Raw genomic sequence first — 18,999 nt, forward strand, 5'->3', positions numbered from 1 at the left:
TTTTCTTGTAGTGGACTACATAATTATTAAACCGATCCAGGGGTACACTTGCGATATGAAGGCTTCATATGCAAAATATTGGAAACCAAGAACAACTCTAGATGTTGGACACAGGGGAGCAGGAAATTCTACAACAACAGCTAAGTAAGTTCATTTGCATTTTAATCTGAGGACGGGGTTATGTTTAGTTTCACTGACATCAGTTGAGGAAGCAGACAGTTTGAAATAAAAAGCTACAACCCATAATCATTTAAGTCGCTTCAATATCAAAAGTGGGGTTCTCTAAAAGAAAGACTTCTGATTTGTATTTCTGTTGTTTCAATGGACTCTGGTGCCATGCTGCATCGAACAAACCCTTTTTCTTTGCTGTTATTTCAGACTTGCAAAAGTTCAAGAGAACACTATTGCCTCTCTGAGGAATGCTGCTAGTCACGTATGTATGCACATAGTACCTGTATAAGTAAAACGAGCTTTGCCTTGTGTGCTTAATTTCCATGTTTCAATACAATGGATGGTAATTGCACTGACACAAAATTACATCAAATCACTGTGGAAATTTCCTGAGAGATAAGAAGGCAAGTAACAGCTAGTTTAGACTCTCATTCTCAAGCTCCTCAAATAAACCCCAAAGCTTCCATCTGATATGTTCTGGTGGTGCCCTAATGTAGGGAAAATTTGATTCTCAACCCTGCAGAGACATAGGGTTGGAATAATTTTGAACGATAAATAAAATTTTGGCTCTGCTAGACTCTGTCAACATAGTCAGGTGGCAAAGGTCTTGCTCAGGGACTGTTGAGTACCTAAAATTGGTGTCCAAAAATGAGACTTGGGAACTGAGCTGGTAGAACAAAACAATCCTTTGTTTCAGTGCTTCCTACAAAGAAGACTTGGAATCCTAAGGGGAGACTTTCTATTTGGGAGATACTGGCTTCGGAAGCTTAAATTCTGTGATTCAGGTGGCTGCTTTTACTCCTTGTAATAATCTCTTCACTGAAGTGATCTGTGAAGAGATTGATCTGGACAATCTAGTGAGATGCTGCAGCAGAGGAGCTGCAGTCAGAAGCACGTTCAGAGGCTCTTTGTCTAGTTCCTGTTTTCACAGTGAAGAGCTGCAGTTACAGTCACATAAAGATGGTGCGATGAGATCACCTGCCACTTAACTTGTAGGGTTCCGAAGTCTTTTCAGGTACTTCTTTGCTAATGCAGATTCTTACCAATCTTTTGAAGTAGTTAAAGGGATGGGAACAGAATCTGAAGTATTATGCTTATTGGTTACTGATTCTGGACTCCCCGAGAGTCATAGCTGAAAGCTTTCTCTCGTTTAGGTGTCAGTATAATTTGAACACAGTGTCTGGAGCAGGCACTGACTGCAGAGCAAAAGAAAACTGCAGTTACTAAATGCTTCTTTTGAACAGTAGCTCTTAATTTCTGGGTGGATGCTGCAGGTTTATAGACAGCTTTTAAAAAGCCCACAAGAAATACTCATTGAGGCAGAAACTGACTATGGAGCCATCAGCAGCAGCACTGGAAAAGTAATTTCAACTATTTGCAGATGAAAATGCTGAAAGCCGCCACTCTAAAAATATTTTTGCTGAGAAAAGGGCTGAAAAAAAGCCCGTCCTGTTTCTTTCCTGTACTGATTGAAAGAGAGTATGCGAATGTCATTCTCTGAGGACTTTCAAAGGATTGATTTACTGACAGTCAAAATAAGTTTAAAAAAAAATAAAATTGTTTCTGTGCATTTCTGTCTGTCTTTCTGGCCCTCCCTCTTACCAAAAATATTCTAACAATTGCTTGTGTCTTGGTGGGGCAGTGGGGAGGAGGGAGGAAGGCCACCGTGAAGGCATCTATGTTTAAAAACATCATCTTAGCCTTTCTCTGACATCAAGCTTACAATACTTGAACATTGCTAGAGGGCTTACAAGATTAAGCAAGCTCAATGTGTCAGAGCTGCATTATAGTAATTAAAATGATGTCCCATAGGATTTTTTTTCATTTCTAATCCATTGTTGAGTATGATTGGTAACAGCCAGTTGCATTCAACTTCTGGACAATGTCCAGGACCTGTGAATACTTGGCAACTTGACTGCAGTTCTGTAGTCCTTGTGCATAAGTAGCTGACGCGTTTTTGTTTTGTTCTGTGTGTTTTTCAATTTTCTGTAGGGAGCAGCATATGTGGAATTTGATGTACACCTTTCTAAAGATCATGTGCCTATTGTATACCACGATCTTACATGTTGCATGGCCATGAAAAAGGTAAAGAAGATGATACCTGTGTTTTCTCTTTAAATGTGACTGTTCCAGAAACTAAAATGCCAAGCCCTCAAAAATAATTCTGGGGATTCAAGGAGTGGAATGGGAATAAATATGCAGGGTTACTGTATGCATAAAGTAGAGCAGGAAGATTCAAGTTTTTCTTTTTAATGTTGTAGCAACAGCATTTCAGGTGCATGTTTTGAGACTCTTCAATCCTAGAATGTAGTTATTTTTTAGCTTTTTTTTATTTATGGTTTGGAAGAAAAATGCAGACAACTCCACTATATTCAGTAGCACGTCTGGGAACTCTTTTAGACTGTCAGAGTCTAAAACTGGTTGTATCTTTTTTGAGAGGGAGTTAGTGTGATTCTCAGCATGACTTGTTACACCTGCTGATCCTTAAATGTATACTTCCCTTAAGCAGTTATGTGCTCATAACTGCTCTTTAGGTCAAACCAAAGTCTACCTTGTTTGGTATCCCAGTAGTGCCCAGAAGAGGGAAAGCAGAGAAGTAGAATGAGCAAGGTTCTCCTTCATTTAGGGAGTTTGATTAGCCACAGATGGCTTGGCTTCCATTAGTTTTTACTGACTCTTTCTTTAATGCTTTTTTACTTCTGTATTTTGCTCTGTTCTTTAACTGTGAGATTAACAAACTTCATGTCTCGTTGGGACAGTAAGTGAGGCTGAAGAACTGCTTTGGGATTGCTTGGTGGAACAGAAGGAAAGGAGTTAAGACAGAGGTTCTTGGAGCAGGAAAATGGCTCTTCGAAGCAAGTGTCTTGTTCCTTTCCTTGCTTACCTTATGAGGTTACAGTTGTTCCTTTTTTTTTTTTTAACCAAAACACCTTTTCTGCCTTTTTTTTGTAAGAGGCAAGAGTACTGTAACATAAGCAGTGAACAGTACTGTTACTCATACACACAGTTAAGCATTCTTTAAAAGGCACTTTGAACAGACTATCACAACACCTCTTAAATACCCAAGTTTTATAAAGCATAACAATTGAATTTTTTCATGGAGTACAGTGATATGACACTCCTTAATATGAGAGAACCATAGGTGTAAGGACCAGTGACTCAAAAAAAACAACCAAACAAAAAAAACACCAAAAAACCCAAAAACCAACCCACTGAGCTGCTTTTCTGTCTGGTCTATTGTATGTTCTCCACCAAGGCCAGAATACTTGCGTTCAGCAGCAGTGTAAAGATGTTGGATTCTGTTCTAGTTTTCTTTCTTTCTAGTTCTGACAGTGAAAGCGAAAGTAGCATGGCAGAGCACACTGCAAGAGAAGTTCTCTCTGTCATCTTGGTACTAAGCCTGTATCATCAAACCCTCACACCCATTGCGATATTGTGATTTATAAGAAGCTTTGTTTTGAACAGTTGTGGAGATGGAACTGTGACCAAGGGAAATGCATGTTCAGTGGATGATGAATCAGTATTGTCTTGTTGAGTAAAAATTTCTTTATAGTGAAGAGGAAAAGTGAAAAATGGATTGACGGATTTTTTTTCTTTGTCATCAGATCTTTATTTTGGGGGAGGGCTACGTGTATCTCAGTTTTACCAGGACACTTGTCTCTCTATTAGTTTCTGAGACATTGGATAGACAATAATAAACTGAACTTGGGCTATTTTTTAATGCATTTGTTTACTAGGAAGCTTTTTCCTGAATACATTAGCTGCTCCAGTGTTTACAGAATAAACATGCTAACCTTTTCTGAAGAAAGAACACTGAAGCCTCTGACTTGCCTGAAAGACCAATTCCTGTTTTTTCAAATTGAGACCTGTTTTATGTTTCTGAGTACCTGTGTTGTCTCCTGAAAACTGATCATCTTACTTGTATTATAATAAGATAGAACTTGTATCTTTATCAGTAAAAGAGAAAAAGTTAGTTGCCTTTAATGTTGTCATATTAAAAGCATGTAAGCTTTTTTTTTGGTAGTTTTCAATGATGCTTAATTATGTATTATTTCTCTTCAAAGAAACTGGATACGGAGCCTTTGGAACTGTTTGAAATTGCAGTCAAAGAACTCACATTTGATCAGCTGCAGTTATTGAAGGTATAGTTTCTCTGGCTAGTATGATGTGCCATGTATAGAATTTCAAATTGTGTATGAAGCTTAGATTTTTTTTTTTTTTTTGGAGTAAATATAGATAGTTGGGGAAAGCACAAGTTTTAAAAATCTACAAAGTAGAACAAGTAGCTAATTCCAAGAATTGTACTTTTGCACCATCGTTACAACTTGAATAAATTTCATTACTTATATGTTTTAAAGAGATGGTCTGACAACTTGTGTAGATCTGTATCATGCTAACATTGATAATTTAAAAAAAAAAAAAGGCTGACGGTGGTAGTGTTTATTGAAAGCCAGCGCTCTGAAGTCTTTGAAGAAGAAAAGTCACAAAGTCTATCTAATTTTCAAACATTTCCCTGTTAACAAGGGAGATGAGGCGCATGTGGAGGTGCAGAAGGGTCTATGATTCAGTGGTATGGATTGGACAAACTAATAGATTGTTTAATTGGATATCACTGTATCTCCCGAACAGACGTGCCCTGCCTACACGAAAGGGGGTCAGGGGATGAGACTGGGATGGTGAAGACCCAGCTGAGATATCTGTCCTCAGTCAAGGAAGCACCTGGCTGCTTCAAGAACTATATTTTTCTTCTTACTTAAAATTACTTGATTGTCTTTTTGTGGAGAGAGAATTTGAATAGAATGAGGGAGTTGGCCCTATGCCTGGTGTGTTTCTGTCTCAGTATGTGACTACATTATAAAACCGCTGCTGCTGTCTGCACTTGATTGGAAACACGGAGTCTAACAGTTGACAGCCTTCTTCACATCTTGATGTTAAATTATATTATGTGTGTTTTTACCCTTGAACATGTTTTCTGAATTTTCAGTAAGAACTTTTTGGAGCTTTCCTTAGAATCTTTGTTTAAAGTTTGAAAGAAGATTGTGATGCATACTAGGATTTCCGTTACTCTTTAACAAGTCACTAAAACTGTTTCTATGATGAACTTTTAAACTTACAAACAATTTAGAAGGAAAATTAGTTACATTTTACAGATAGTAAGATCTCTGTGAGTGGAGTTCTTGTTAACTTTGCTCTTCTTATGCTCTTTAGCTGGCTCACGTGACTGCCCTGAAAGTAAAAGATCACAATGGTACGTAGTAGTTCACAAGAGTCTTGATGTTATTCATTACCGTGTAATGATGTATATTCTGTGGCTGCAGCCACTTGTTCCAATCACATTTGGCTTCTTCCTGAACATTTTTAAATGTTTATGTAGTTACTTTAATGTTGTGCATGCTGTAGAGTTCTTAGCTGGGAAGTAAATACTTGGACAGAACTTACTTCTTTGGGAAGAGGGGACAGGGAAGGGGGATAAATATACATTTATGAATAACAAAATTGACACTCATGTTTCTGTCTTATCCCTTCTAACTGTACTTTTTCGCAGCTCTTTAGAACTCCTAACGAGAACTTTGGTAACTCTTGTAGGGTGTCTTATTGATGCTGTAAATTTTTGGCCTTAATTCATCCCCTTTATAGGGACAGCAAGCTGGCAAAGTATCTCCCACATCCTACCTGTCTGGGAAAAGATAAAATAAATAATAAGCCTTGTCAGGCAAGGCTGCTTCTACTGGCTGTGATTCAGTGGCTGAAACGGTGAGGGATGGGGGAAGCTCTTTCTGATAAATATACCGGTAAGGTTTTTAATAGGGGTCAAAAAATTTTCCCGCTGGTCAGACAGGAGTTGCCAACACCATTGTTGGAGTATGTCAGTGTTAGAGGGAAGGCTTAGGTGATCAAACAATAGACCCAATTCAATTCTTTACTCTTAAAAGCTTTATGATTTTGAGCCAGTGGTTGTTTTTTTTTTTTTTTTTTTTTTTTTGTCTGGGATTAGCAGTGCTGCTATTTGTTGTGATTCAATATTTTGTATTTCTTTTCAGCATCTTTTAAAGAAGAAGAAAACTCTGCTTTTGAGACCCAGCCATTTCCTTCTCTGCAGAGAGTAAGCAGTGAATATAGAATAGTAGAGATGATGTTTGTGGAACATGAAAATATGCATTTTTTTCTTTCAGCTTTGCACATGTAGCAGGGGATACTCATTTTGGGGTTTAGGCCTCCGTTATCTATGCTGGAACTGAGAACACGGGCTTTATTGGTGGCCACTGGAGCCTTTTCAGCACTTAAAAGTAACAGTTTGCATATCTTTCAAGCTTCTTAATTAATGAACCCAAGTTGTATAGCTCAGGATACACTTAGTGTTACAGCTGGTTAACACCTGGGCATTGCATTTTAATGCATTGACAATTGTTTGCTAATTTTGAAAAAACAAACAAACAAAACAACCCCCAAAACCAAACAAAACCCCCAAACCTGGCCTTTGGCAGTTCCATCATGTATTCTTGGCTGTCTAGCAGAGTCAGACAGAGAAATGCTAAGTGAATGTCTAGTATGTTCCCATTCTTGACTATTTGCCAACTCTGGGCTTTGCATTGGCTTACTTTTCACAGAAACAACTGACAAGTATTGACCAAATACAGTTTGTTACCATTTATGGTGGGTTTTTTCTTCCTATAAGAAAGAATATGTTACTTTCTTGATAGGGTTAAAGAATCATCTACCAATGTTTCCTTAATTTCATTAGCTGTTAGCTTCACCTTTTGATTTGAAGTCACCTTACAAATAATTATGGGAATTTTGCATACTCTTGTTCTCATCATCATAATGGCAAGCTCATGGATTTCATACTTAAGGCTATGTGTTACTTTTTTGCATTCAAAAAAACTTCCTGGAGAAGTAAAAACCATTTCTTCTTTAAGAATACAAACGAGGCATTTCTCACACACATTAAGGTGAACTGACTTGCATTTGTACCTTGTCAAAATGTTGTCCTTCAGATTTTATCCATTTTTTTATGTATTTCCTAAGTTTAAACTGAAGTAGAAGAAGGTATATGTGTATCTTCTGTTAAATGTTAAAAACTTAGGGGATTTATTCTACTGTTAGATTCCATTGACATTAAATTCTAATGTATTTTCCCAGTAATTACCCTCATAGTGCTTAGTTGTCCTCCTTTGCTGTGAGGTCTGTTTATAATGAATTTTTTTCAGGTCCTGGAGTCTGTTTCTGAAGATGTTGGGTTCAACATAGAAATAAAATGGATCTGCCAACAAAGGGTAAGTAAATGTAGATGTAATTTACTTTGATACCTTGCCATTCTCATGGCCAAGGCACGTAATTTGACATGGTGATTTATGAGCTACAAAGGCATAATTGTGGGGTATTTTTTATGTCACTTTTGTTTTATTATAACCCACTGTCTTTAAAACTGGGAGTATAATAACACCACTCTAGCAAATGAACAAACTTACTCTTAAAATCATAGGATGTATTTATAGGATTGAGTCAATTTTGCAGCTCAGACTGCTTTTAGTAGAAAACCCTTTTTAAAGTCAGTGGATCGCCCCAGGTCAGCCATGCTGTACATGGGAAAAGTGACAAGAAATTCAAACTCTGCTGGCCAGGTGCAGGAGCAGCTACAACGTGGTGCAGTAATACAAGCAACTGTTTCCTTCTAGTCCGCAGTATTGTGGACTCAGCTGGATTGAGTAGTGCTCGGTCTGGAAGGAAATGGTTGTCATGGCTAGGACTGGAAGCCTGGAGTGGGGGAAAGAAACTACACAGAAAGGTAGGTGGAAGTCTGTGTGCATCGGGACATGCTAATGCTCTCAGATGGGCCAACTGCAGAAAGGCTGTTCTCAAAGACAAAGGATATTGCATTTTTTTTCTTTTTTTTTTTTTTTTTTTTTTTTACAAACCTTATTGTTGTCGTCTTATATTTAGAAATAGCAATACAAAATATCTGTAATAGTTTTTAGTGATCTTTCCTGGAATTCCTTTTTGTTCTCAAAATTAGAAAAGGCTTTGTAGAAATCTTGTCTGGGATGGAAAGAAGGTGAATTTTTCAGCGAATCTTACTGCTGTTAGAATTCAGGTGCACCTCATAGACTGACAGTCCTGTAGAGCTGTAACTGGCATTCGGTCACCTGAAGGAGTGACTTTTGTATTCAGACTTGCAAACTGAATTCTCATTTTGCTCAGGTTGAATGAGAGACTGTTGCTCATTAAAATCATTTTAGTAAGTATTAATTTCAGTGGCTGAAACCTGTCCTTTCTTTTTCTAGGATGGTCAGTGGGATGGCAACTTGTCAACTTACTTTGATATGAACCTCTTTCTAGATATTATTCTAAAAACTGTTTTGATGAATGCTGGAAGAAGAAGAATTGTGTTTTCTTCTTTTAATGCAGATATTTGTACAATGTAAGTTAAGAAGAGATAAATAACCTATTTTCTTCTTTTTATTTGGTGAAATTTACTCTGGATGTAAGAATACCCAACAAGAAACAAATAACACAAGTTTTGATTACACCTAAACTTCGGGTGCCAAAATAGTTGGGAATTGGAACAAGACCACTTTGCCATCTGACCTGCCCCAAAAATAAAATAAGAGAATAAAATCAAAGTAGATATTTTTGTCAAGTCCCTTCCTGAATGCTTCAGCCTTTCTTGACACATCAAAAAAGGTCAAGATTGTTTCTGGCATCATAAAGTCTTTTTCTGTCACACTTGAGGGGTACGCAAGCCTAACTTACAAAGAATATCATCTTGTTACAATTTCTTTCATTGTATGTGCCTTTTAAAAAGGAGCGAAAATGAAACAGCTTTGGATTGCCTGTACGTGGTTTGGTTTTTTGTGAGGTTTTGGTGGTGGGGTTTTTTTAGTTTTTTTTTTTTTCTTTGGTTAAGCAATTTGTTTTGCTTTTGTGGAATATCATATTGAAGGTACTGGGGCACAGAAAAGGCAAGGGAGTTGAACTGGGGAACAGACAGTCAGGATACATAGGAACTAACAATATGCTGTAGTACTCTAACAAGAAGTGATTTAGCATAGTCAATGAAAGGCTTTACGGAAATCTCATCTGATTGGAGAGTGTACTGATGAAATACCATTGAAGGATAAATGGGTGGAACAAAACCAAATCAAGGTACTGATAAAAGGCTTAAGGAGCAAGCGGGTAAGAGTGTGTAACATGCTAATCCCAAAACTTTGCTTCCATCTGTTGCCATTTCATACTACTGTACCAGTATCCCAACTTGGCAAATACATTAGTAAGGTTTGGTATTGTATATTGACCATGTTTAGAAATCCTTATCGTGAATCTTCATTTTACTCTGATGTGCATTTAAGAAAATCACAGAATTGAGCAGTCTTTGAGGATTTTATATAAACATTTTGAGGATGTGGATCTGAGTTCAACTTGAAGTCTAGCTTCCCTTAAACTGTATATTAATCTCTACTAGTGGCAAAAGGAAGAGTTGGAGCAGTTTGTCACATAGTTTGATGCTAAACTGTGGTACCATCTTGTTGCACCAGCTAGGAGCTAGAAGAACATGCAGTAAAGAGCGTAATTCTCCTCAAGCAGTAAGATTGAATTCCGCTGCTTTTTAACACATTTGCTACTTGCGAACTTTTTTTTTCTAACAGGGTTCGGCATAAGCAAAACAAGTATCCTGTGTTATTTCTCACCCAAGGAGAATCTAAACTCTATCCAGAACTCATGGATCTTAGATCTCGTACAACTCCAATAGCCATTACTTTTGCACAGTTTGAAAACTTGCTGGTAAGCTGACAAGTTCTGATATTACTCTGCAGTGAAATGAAACTAAATTATTACTCCCTGCTGTAACTCCATCAGTTTTGACACTAATGCTTAACATTACAGCTAACCTCATAAAAGAAATACGCTAACATTTGGTAACTACTGAAATAATGTCCTTTGTTTCAAATGTATGATTAATACATTGTTTAAAAAACAGTGCTAGTGGTAAACTCTTTAATTGTATTAACTTTTTTATTATTATGGATGAAACCGTAAGGAGCTGCGTGTCAAAAGATTTAAAAACCTGATGTGAGAGTGTTTCGGAAACATGGATTTTAATTGATGTCTTCTGTATTTCAGGGAATTAATGTGCACTCTGAAGATTTGCTGAGGAATCCATCATTTATTAAAAGAGCCAAATCTAAAGGCCTAGTTATTTTTTCGTGGGGTGATGATGCAAATGACCCAGACAACAGGAAGAAGTTGAGAGAATATGGTGTTCATGGGCTAATATATGACAGGTACATAATTTTGTTTTAAAAATAATAAAGCTGAGAAATTGTTGCATCCTGAGTCTTGTGAAATTTTATGTTACTTTTTTTGGCTGACTGGGTGCAGATTATCTTCCTTTTGTACTACAAGTACAAGCAGTCCGTAAACCCAGCTCAAGAACAAGACTAACACCAATTTGTACTCTTTCAGCTGTATATATGGAGCAAAATAACTTGTTTCTCCTGAGGTTAATGTAAATGTGATTTGATTTGGTGCATGGCATATGCATTTAATGTGCTTTTAACATTCCTGATGATAATTTGTACATGATGTGATGAGGACAGTGTTATTTAACTGTTTGGCTGAAATCTTCAGCTTTCCATATTTAATTATTGAAATGGTTAGTGCAACTTAAATGAATGATTTTAACTTAATTTTTGCCAACATTGTTGTGTTTCAAAGCTGTGAACTCACCATTTTTCCTATTAAAATCAGCTTGGAGTGACTCCCAGGGTAAACTGCCAAACTGGTCACTTCAGAAAGCAGTTGTTATATCCACATAATTCAGGTGGACATCAGAATACCATGGTGAATCTTTGAATGAAAGTGTTATTTTAGTTCCTTACAAAACCAAAAACTTTTAGCTTCTATTGTAAAAGGTGTGAAATTCGTTATTACAAGATGATTATTACTTTGGGAAGCTATATTAAATTAGAATTTCTGATACATTACAAAGAATATGTAATTGGGAAAGCATTAAGTGTAACTAAAGTGTCAAATTATAGAAGACTTTCAAACCTTTTGCTTTAGTAAGGGCATTGCTTTGCATATTGCTGTACCTAAAAAAGCGGGGGGTGATCAAGTAATTGTCAAGGGCTCTGTTTTATGAAGTGAAAACTGAGAGTCAACATATCTAGAGGCAAGAAATCAAATATGTTTGCTCTTGGAGTTGTAGGCTCCCAGTGTCAAAAAAAACGAACAGCTTCACTCCCTTCAATCTATTGACTATTGAGAGTCCTTCGAGTGGTGGGTCCAGCGCTTCTCTGGTTTGCTGGAGGTCTCGTTCTTGTACCGTATAGAATGTCTTTTCATTGGTGGTATAAAGGAATAACAAGATTTTTACATTGGGGATCAGCTTCAGACTGAAGTAATGGAAACAGAAGTAAGCCCTGTTTCCTGCTACAGCAGTGCTACGTGTTGTACCTCTCCTACAACTGAAGATTGGGGCCCCTTTAGTAGATGAAAAATATTTCTGGATTGGTACACAGACGACCAATCCACAGAATACACAGAGTGGTATTCTCTGTAGTGTACAGTCCATAGCACTGTGATGAAACTTGATCCTATGATATGATATGCATAACTTGAAGTGATAAATTGTTAGTCTATAGACAGGTGGGGTGTTTTAATTAAATACTACATAAAGTGTTCTTATGAAGTACCTGTTCAACTGATGTCTACTAATCCAGTCTTCTAGAGTTCTTAATTACTCCTGGTGTAATGGATATGCACCACCATGGTAAAATAGTAATGCAGCTAACAGCCTTATTTCTGACTTCATGTTGTTTTTATTACTTTAGATACTTAATTGCTTAACAGTACTTAAATAATATTGCACTTCTGTCAAGTCTGCAAGGCTGCTACATGTCATTTTATGTTGCCTTTTTTACTGTTTATTATGTTTTAAGTTGCAGTATGATAGCAGAACACCTTTTGCCTCACCTTTTGATGACTAACTGATTCATTGGAATTGCTTATAGGCTGAATTTCCCTTGCAGATTGAACTGAACAAAAAATTCTTAGCCTTCCTGTACTATATAGACCATCTGGATTCTTTATAGTATTCATCTCTCCTCTCACCACCTGCCCCCTGTATCTTTTCCACCTTTTGACATCTTTCCACTTTGAGAGGGACCCAAAAATTTAATATTAATTCTGAAGCTTTTTAAAAAAACAGCAGTTCAGTGGTGCATTTTTTTTCTTTCTTTATCAAGTTACAAACTGCAGTTGAGTAGCAAACAAATTATCTTGTTTCAGTATAATTGTTGCAGTCTCATTAACTCTAATTTCTAAATGTTATTGACCTTTTTCTGTAGGTTAAAACAAATATTGGAATATTCCTTTACAATTCTTAATTATTTTTCAAAATTTACTAATTGTCTGAATAGAATTAAATTTAATCTTAATATAGGTTCCTTAGAAGGAACATAACACAAAATTGCATTGGATATCTCCAGCTGGACATTTTGAAATGCAGGTGGTACCTGCAAGTCCTGGATGGCTTGTCTAAATGTAAAACCTGGCAGCAAGCGTTTCCATTCCCAGTTGGAGCTGCTGGGAAAAGAGGCAGTCTTTCAAATCATTTCAGAGTATGAAGTTAATATCAAGAGTTTAAATTGTCAAAAGTTTAAACAGGTATGGTATAAGCATCCGTATTCTATGCTGTTTGAAGTTTAGAAATAGATAAATTCAAAGCTACTGTGAAGCAGAACTCCAGCAGAGAGAGGTATGTGCCTGTTTTACAGTCTAGAAATAAGCAGGGACTGCAATAACCTGTTTATTAGTGTAAAGGTAGTTTATACTGTGGTTCCATCTGCAAATTCCAGAATGTTTCCAGGGCTGAATCAAGATGTGCTTCTTCCTGTGCTTCTGCAGAATTTTGGTTCTCTGGACTAAACACTAATTCCAGATATTTATCAAAAATCGCTCTGCCTGGTGTTTTGAGTTGCTGTTTACTAGACCTTTATGTAAACCACCTCCAGTGTTATTTGTCTAGGGAGTGAATACAAGAATTTTGGTGAATTATAGGTTGCTTGGATATGGCCCCGAGTTATCGTTACTGCATGCAGTAATTATTTCAAAGACTATGAACTATCTGGGTAGAGATGATTTCTATAAGCTATTTCTTCTGAACTTTAATCATCCATGTAGAATTGAGCAAAACATTGTAGCCGCTTGCGAAGATGGCAGAAAAACTGTGTCCTGAATACCAAAAGTTGCTGATACCAAATGTCGGGCAAAAAAAAATGCAGGTAGGGGGTGTGACTTTATTTTGCATGGAGAAAAACTGCAAGACTATCTGGGAAGTTTACAAATGCCAGTGCTATTAAAAGAACGGTCTCACTGGGTCAGGGGAAAGAAAATTATTCCCCCTCCCCCATCCAGTCCTTTCTCCACTTGGGCTGCAGATTTTTAGACGTACCCAAAGTCATTAAAATGGATGGTCTAGTGCAGTTGCCAGGACAATATTCTGCTTTTTTTCCTGTGTTCAACTGGCTTCCATCTTGGCATCTAAAATATCCACACTACTTGTGTTAAAAGGGCAACCTCCCGAAAAGGGGTGCCACCTCTGCCTCCAGGGTTCTCTTTGGGCCCTAATCTAGAGAAGTACTTTAAGTGCATGACTGGGTAGCTTCTGTTCACACAGAAAATAAAATCTCATACTTAAAACGCTTTTTTAGTTTGATGTTTAGATTTTATTTAGAGAAGAAGCTTTAACCTATTGTAGTTAAATTCCCTGGATTGGTAAAAATCACAAATTTTAAAGCAGGATTTGTGATTTATCTGGTATTTTTCTCCTGGATAAGCTTTGTAAACAGTCCGGGAAATACTTTTGTGTTTGAATATACTTAACTCAGTAAGAACAATACAGTCTTAGGCTTTTACACCAGTTGGCTATGTATTAAATACCAATGTGGAGAGGGGGTGGGTGCTAACTTATACTGGTGTTATCTTTTTTTTTAATTCACTTTACATGATCTGAGTTCTGTTTGCTGAATAATACACACAGCTGCATGAAAATATTAAATCAATAATCCTCAAACATTTTTGCTGAAAGCTTTTCCATGAGAATCTTCAGCGTGTTTGTGAAGCACTACAGTTCCTTATGGCTGCATGTTGCATTTGCAGACTCCAGGCAAAAGCTCTGTGCTCTATTGGTATTAGTAACTTCCCAAAATGAACACAAATTTAGCAAGGCAAAAGCACTCAAAACACTTCCCAAAACTAGAAGACTAACTCTGTACCATTTTATTTGCCTGAAACTGAATGTTACTTAAATAACAGCATGGATATATGCAGGAAGTTAACTAGTATTAGTTGATTTTAGAATTTAATCTACTCAGTGATTGAATTCAGATGTTATGTGATAGTAGTCTAAGTCTTTCCTATTTTGGGAATTGCAAAGTAAACTCAAGTTTACCTTGAGAAGTAAAGAAAAATGAAAAGCTGTAATCAAAAGCTTCAGAAAATCTTTTTAGCATGGAAACAGTATTTTGGTGCTGCTGACTCTTCAGGTTTTGGCGAAGTAATAGCAAAGAAAAACAGCTGTGACTGAGACCTGCTGGCTGCCTGTATTTTCAGAGGTTGCAAGAACACCTGATAGGCGCTAAGCACGCAGTCCTGTGCCCACTGTATAACCCTGGAATGCTCTGCAAAGCTTTTTTGTAGAAAATGCTGATTTAAAGTAATACAAAAGGACTTCCCAGTCTTCTGTGTGACTTGCTTATTAATAGGAAGTAAAGCGGAGGAACTTTGGTGCATAGTTAATTATTTATAATTGTCCTGTTGAAGAATGAGGGATAGGGAGATGAGAGTTTATTCCTTATTGTGATATGTGATGTTGGAAATAATTCACATGAGAAGTCCTGGAGTTATGCTCTGGTTTTGCCAACTGTTGGTGTACTTTTGTGGACCCAAATGAAAAGTGGGAACAAGAAATTCTGAGATGCAAGAACAGCTGTGCCTCAAATTTTCTTCTCTGCTTTTGGTTTAGAAGAATCACTGCAGAAAAGAATTAAGTATGAAGCAAGAGTTATAGAATTTATGCTTGCCCAAGTAAAGAGCTAATAAAATGCCTGCCAGAAGTTGTTTAGGAACATGCTCAGCCATGTTTCAGGAACAAGGGGCTTAAAAACATGCCTTTGTTCTAGTGATGAGAAGGACTGAACATTTGCAGTTCCTAAGGTGTGTCACTATATAGAAAACTATCTTCTAATTTCAGTGCTTTGTCTTGAACGCCCAGAAGAATTGATAACGTAGTAAGCTAACTTAACTGAAGAAAGCACAGGTCTTACCTGCGTGCTGGGAGGAAAGAATGAAGGTTGGGGTTCTATTTTACAGATAGTTTCTATTAGGCAATTTTGGGTCATATCTTAGGCCTGTATTGGATTATAGGTGCTGTGCAAGTAATTCGTATTCCATGAAACTGGAAATCATTTGTCCTCATTTCTAGGAATTTCTTTACAGAAACTATCTTTAGTCTTACTGTAGGGAATGTGATCTATATCTACATTTCCTGCAGAAGCATTTCCTCATTTGAATCTCATTTACTGTATTGCTCTTTGAGCTGGATATTCTTTTTCATGTCTTGGACTTGCCAACAGTTCACAAGTTGTCTTGCCAAGGTAAAAAGGCACCTGGCACTGTATCATGTAGCATTCCGTTGTTTTGGTTGGGACATTGTGTTCCATTTGGACATACCTTGAAATTATGGTATGAAAGAGAAAGGATGATGCAATAAAACCAAATCACTTTCTTGAAGGAGTCATAAGAGATGAAGGCAGAAGCCACAGTAATTTCTTCCAGAAGTTTTCATTTAAAGGAGATAAACCTGGAGACCTGCAATGCCTGAAACTGTAAATGTGCGATAGCTACAAGTGAGGGTAACTGGATGCTGGGATTTAAATTGTGGATATAAATAACATACAGATGTTAAAAATTAATGTTGGGAGATCAGAATATATCCTTGTCACAATAAGTGTTGTACCAAAGCTAGGTTACAGGAACATGAGTTCTTTTGCTTTATAATGAATTAAACCAAAATAGTGTTTGAGTCACGCTCAGTGCCTGCACTGTCAAACTCAAAATGTGGTTTGGATTTGGGCAATCTGGTACAATATTGCTAATTCAAATCCTGCAGCTTTGTTTCATGTGTGAAAACAAGAAAGTGAAAAGAGGATATAATCTTTAAAATAGTATAGCTAGCTGAATTTGCATTAGGTATGAATAAAGATCAGATTTTCTGTTTTTCACTCTTCCCCTAATATTGTAATGGTAATTTAAAAAAAAACAAAAGTTCTGAACTGGGGAGTGGTGGTGAAATACTTCTTGAAACAGTAAGTATAGACTCCATTCAGTATGATGTAGAAGTAGTATATCACAGTCTGTTCAAATAATCTCTCTGAAATTCCATAACGCTTTTAAGTGTGAAGCCTGCAATTCTGCTTTTACTTCACTGTTTAGTGCCACCTGAAAAGTCATATTTTTCAGAAGTGAGGTGAATGCCACTGGGTAGCTTTTTAGTATATCCAATGAAGTATTAACCATTGTGTAAAAGGAATATGATTTTATATTGCAAGATGAGCGGCAAAGCTTAGGGTACTAACCTCGAATGTACTGCTTTTATAGACTTGCTGATACCTAATTTTACTGGGGGGGGGGGGGGGGGGGGGGGGGGGGGAGAAACAGTTGCTTCATCTAGTCTATGTTTCTGTCAGGTTATACTGATCAGTGTGGTTTTTTTTTTTTTTTTTTTTTTTCTTGTTTATTCAGGATATATGACTCGAATCCTGAACAACCAAATATATTCCAGGTGGAGCAGCTGGAACGTCTCAAGAAAGAATTACCAGAGTTGAAAAGCTGTGTGTGCCCCACAGTTAGCCACTTTAAATCCATATCTCCATGTAAATGTCATCATAGTTGCCTGGAAGAGAAGGCTGTAGATAACTTGAAGAGTGTTCAAATGCAAAAGGACTGAATCTAGGCAGAATGCTGTTTTGTATCTATTTAACTTTCACCATTGAAACAATGCTGTTTATGCCTTCAGGTTGGTTTGTTTTGTTTTTAAGTCCCCAAATAGCAATAACTGGGTTCCTCCTTCCTGACTGTACTTGTTAAAATGTCAAACAATGTTAAAATACTCAACCAGCTATAGTTATTGTTCCAGTTTGCATACACAGTTTTATCTTTTTCCTATAATCAAGTCTCAAATCTTGAAAAAGAAAATTAAGTATTAACACTAAGTGTTAAAAATAAAAAAAAAAATAAATTGTCAGTCTGAGGAGTGGAAGCTCAGAAACCAAATTGTAGGGCAATTACAATGATCTGGTATTTTGGAAAAATTGTTTTGACTTTGAGTTTACTTCAGTGCTACAGCTTGTTGGCCTGTATTTGGCAACAGGAAATTAAAGAGTGATTGTAAGATACGTATAATTAGATCTGGCCTGAATTAACTGGTACCTCATGTATATGTATTTGCACTGATAGATCCACCTGTACAAAGCTTTGTGCCATTAAAAAAATCTATATATATTTTTAAGTAAACTGCAATGCATATTAACTCAATTTTCCCCACTTCATTGGACACTTAGGCTGCTGCCATTATTTCCTGATTTGCCAATTTCATTGGTACAGTGTCTGTGTATAGCAGTCAAGGGTGAACCACAAGTATGACTTTTTTCCATTAATCTCACATAGGCCTGCTAAACTGTAGAAATGTTGCAACTAATTTGAACAGAATTACAGAAACATCTTCAATGGTTGAGACTCATTTTTGCACAGTAACCTTAATAAACAGAATATGTAACATGCACAACCTCTACAAAATGCATGCTTTAGTTATTAAGCATGAAATTTAGGTATTTGCTGAGGTCCTTGCATCTTTACGGTGCTAGTTATGTGTGAAGGGTGCAAGGACTTAACAACTTAATCTTCTTTGCCTAAAACCACGAGCCTATTTTTGAAAAGGCTGTACCATACATGGCTTGTCTTATTTACATAATACAAGCTTCTAGCTTTTGTATTTTGCAAGATTCTTTTTTTTTTTTTTTTTTTTTTTTTTCCTCAGAGCAAGAATCACAAATGTACTGAATTCAGAGAATCGGTATTCTGTTGGCTGGTATCTACCCTCTGTAATTTATTACAAAGTCATAGTTTAGAGTTCTTAATAAGTAGGTATGCATGTCCTTTTTCCTCCTGAAGTTGCAGGTCATGCCAACACAACGGCTGTAACTTTCCACCGAAGTGTTAATGTATAATAAGAATGGAAAATATTTATTTTTTTCTCTTGTAAATTGACAATGAAAACAATAGTGTGTACTATATTCTTTATATACAGTCATTGCTACATAGAACTGATTGTACAAAGAGTAAAGCCATTGCAAATAAGTGCTTGAGCCTGCACCGCTGAGCAGTTTGAAACAGCTTGTTTCAACTTGCCTTGTGCATTTTAGTATTTAAAGTTTGTTTGTCCTGAACAAACAGCACAGTAATGATTAGTTATCTGGAAACTGTCTTTTATTTAAAAAAAAAAAAAAAACAAAAAAAAAAACAAAAAAAAAGAAAAAATAAACCAAAATTTCAAAGTGTGTGAGCTGTGTTTTTTGGGGGGGAGGGAGCACTGAACCCAGTGTCGGACATCAGGAACCTGTGGCTGTTATCCGATACAGCAAGTCCAGATTCCTCACCTATGTGATTAATTCTTCATTTTTTTTCCTCATTTGTTTACCCCGCGGGCTTGTTTTTTGACAGGTCTTGAGGGCTTTGCCAACTGATGTACAACCCCTACCTGAGTTATGC

General features: G+C 36.8%; 1 protein-coding gene across 5 annotated transcripts in view; it reads left to right on the forward strand.

Moving 5' to 3' along the window:
• Positions 1 to 18,754, forward strand: part of GPCPD1 (glycerophosphocholine phosphodiesterase 1) — a 45,904-nt gene extending 27,150 nt beyond the window's left edge. For 4 of the 5 annotated variants that reach the window (XM_082481208.1, XM_082481209.1, XM_082481206.1 and 1 more), the window contains 11 exons: positions 12 to 144; positions 379 to 433; positions 2,164 to 2,256; positions 4,236 to 4,313; positions 5,380 to 5,419; positions 6,213 to 6,274; positions 7,380 to 7,445; positions 8,454 to 8,590; positions 9,816 to 9,951; positions 10,291 to 10,451; positions 16,975 to 18,754. In XM_082481208.1, coding sequence (XP_082337334.1) covers positions 12 to 144; positions 379 to 433; positions 2,164 to 2,256; positions 4,236 to 4,313; positions 5,380 to 5,419; positions 6,213 to 6,274; positions 7,380 to 7,445; positions 8,454 to 8,590; positions 9,816 to 9,951; positions 10,291 to 10,451; positions 16,975 to 17,179 — 1,166 coding nt within the window. In that variant the 3' untranslated portion in view covers positions 17,180 to 18,754. Of the gene's footprint in view, positions 1 to 11; positions 145 to 378; positions 434 to 2,163; positions 2,257 to 4,235; positions 4,314 to 5,379; positions 5,420 to 6,212; positions 6,275 to 7,379; positions 7,446 to 8,453; positions 8,591 to 9,815; positions 9,952 to 10,290; positions 10,452 to 13,353; positions 13,455 to 16,974 lie in introns of all 5 variants that reach the window. The other variant, XM_082481210.1, reaches the window with a different exon arrangement.
• Positions 18,755 to 18,999: the final 245 nt, after the last annotated feature.

The sequence above is a fragment of the Vanellus vanellus genome (assembly GCF_965231255.1).
Source record: "Vanellus vanellus genome assembly, chromosome: 3".
In the NCBI taxonomy this organism is placed as follows: domain Eukaryota; kingdom Metazoa; phylum Chordata; class Aves; order Charadriiformes; family Charadriidae; genus Vanellus; species Vanellus vanellus.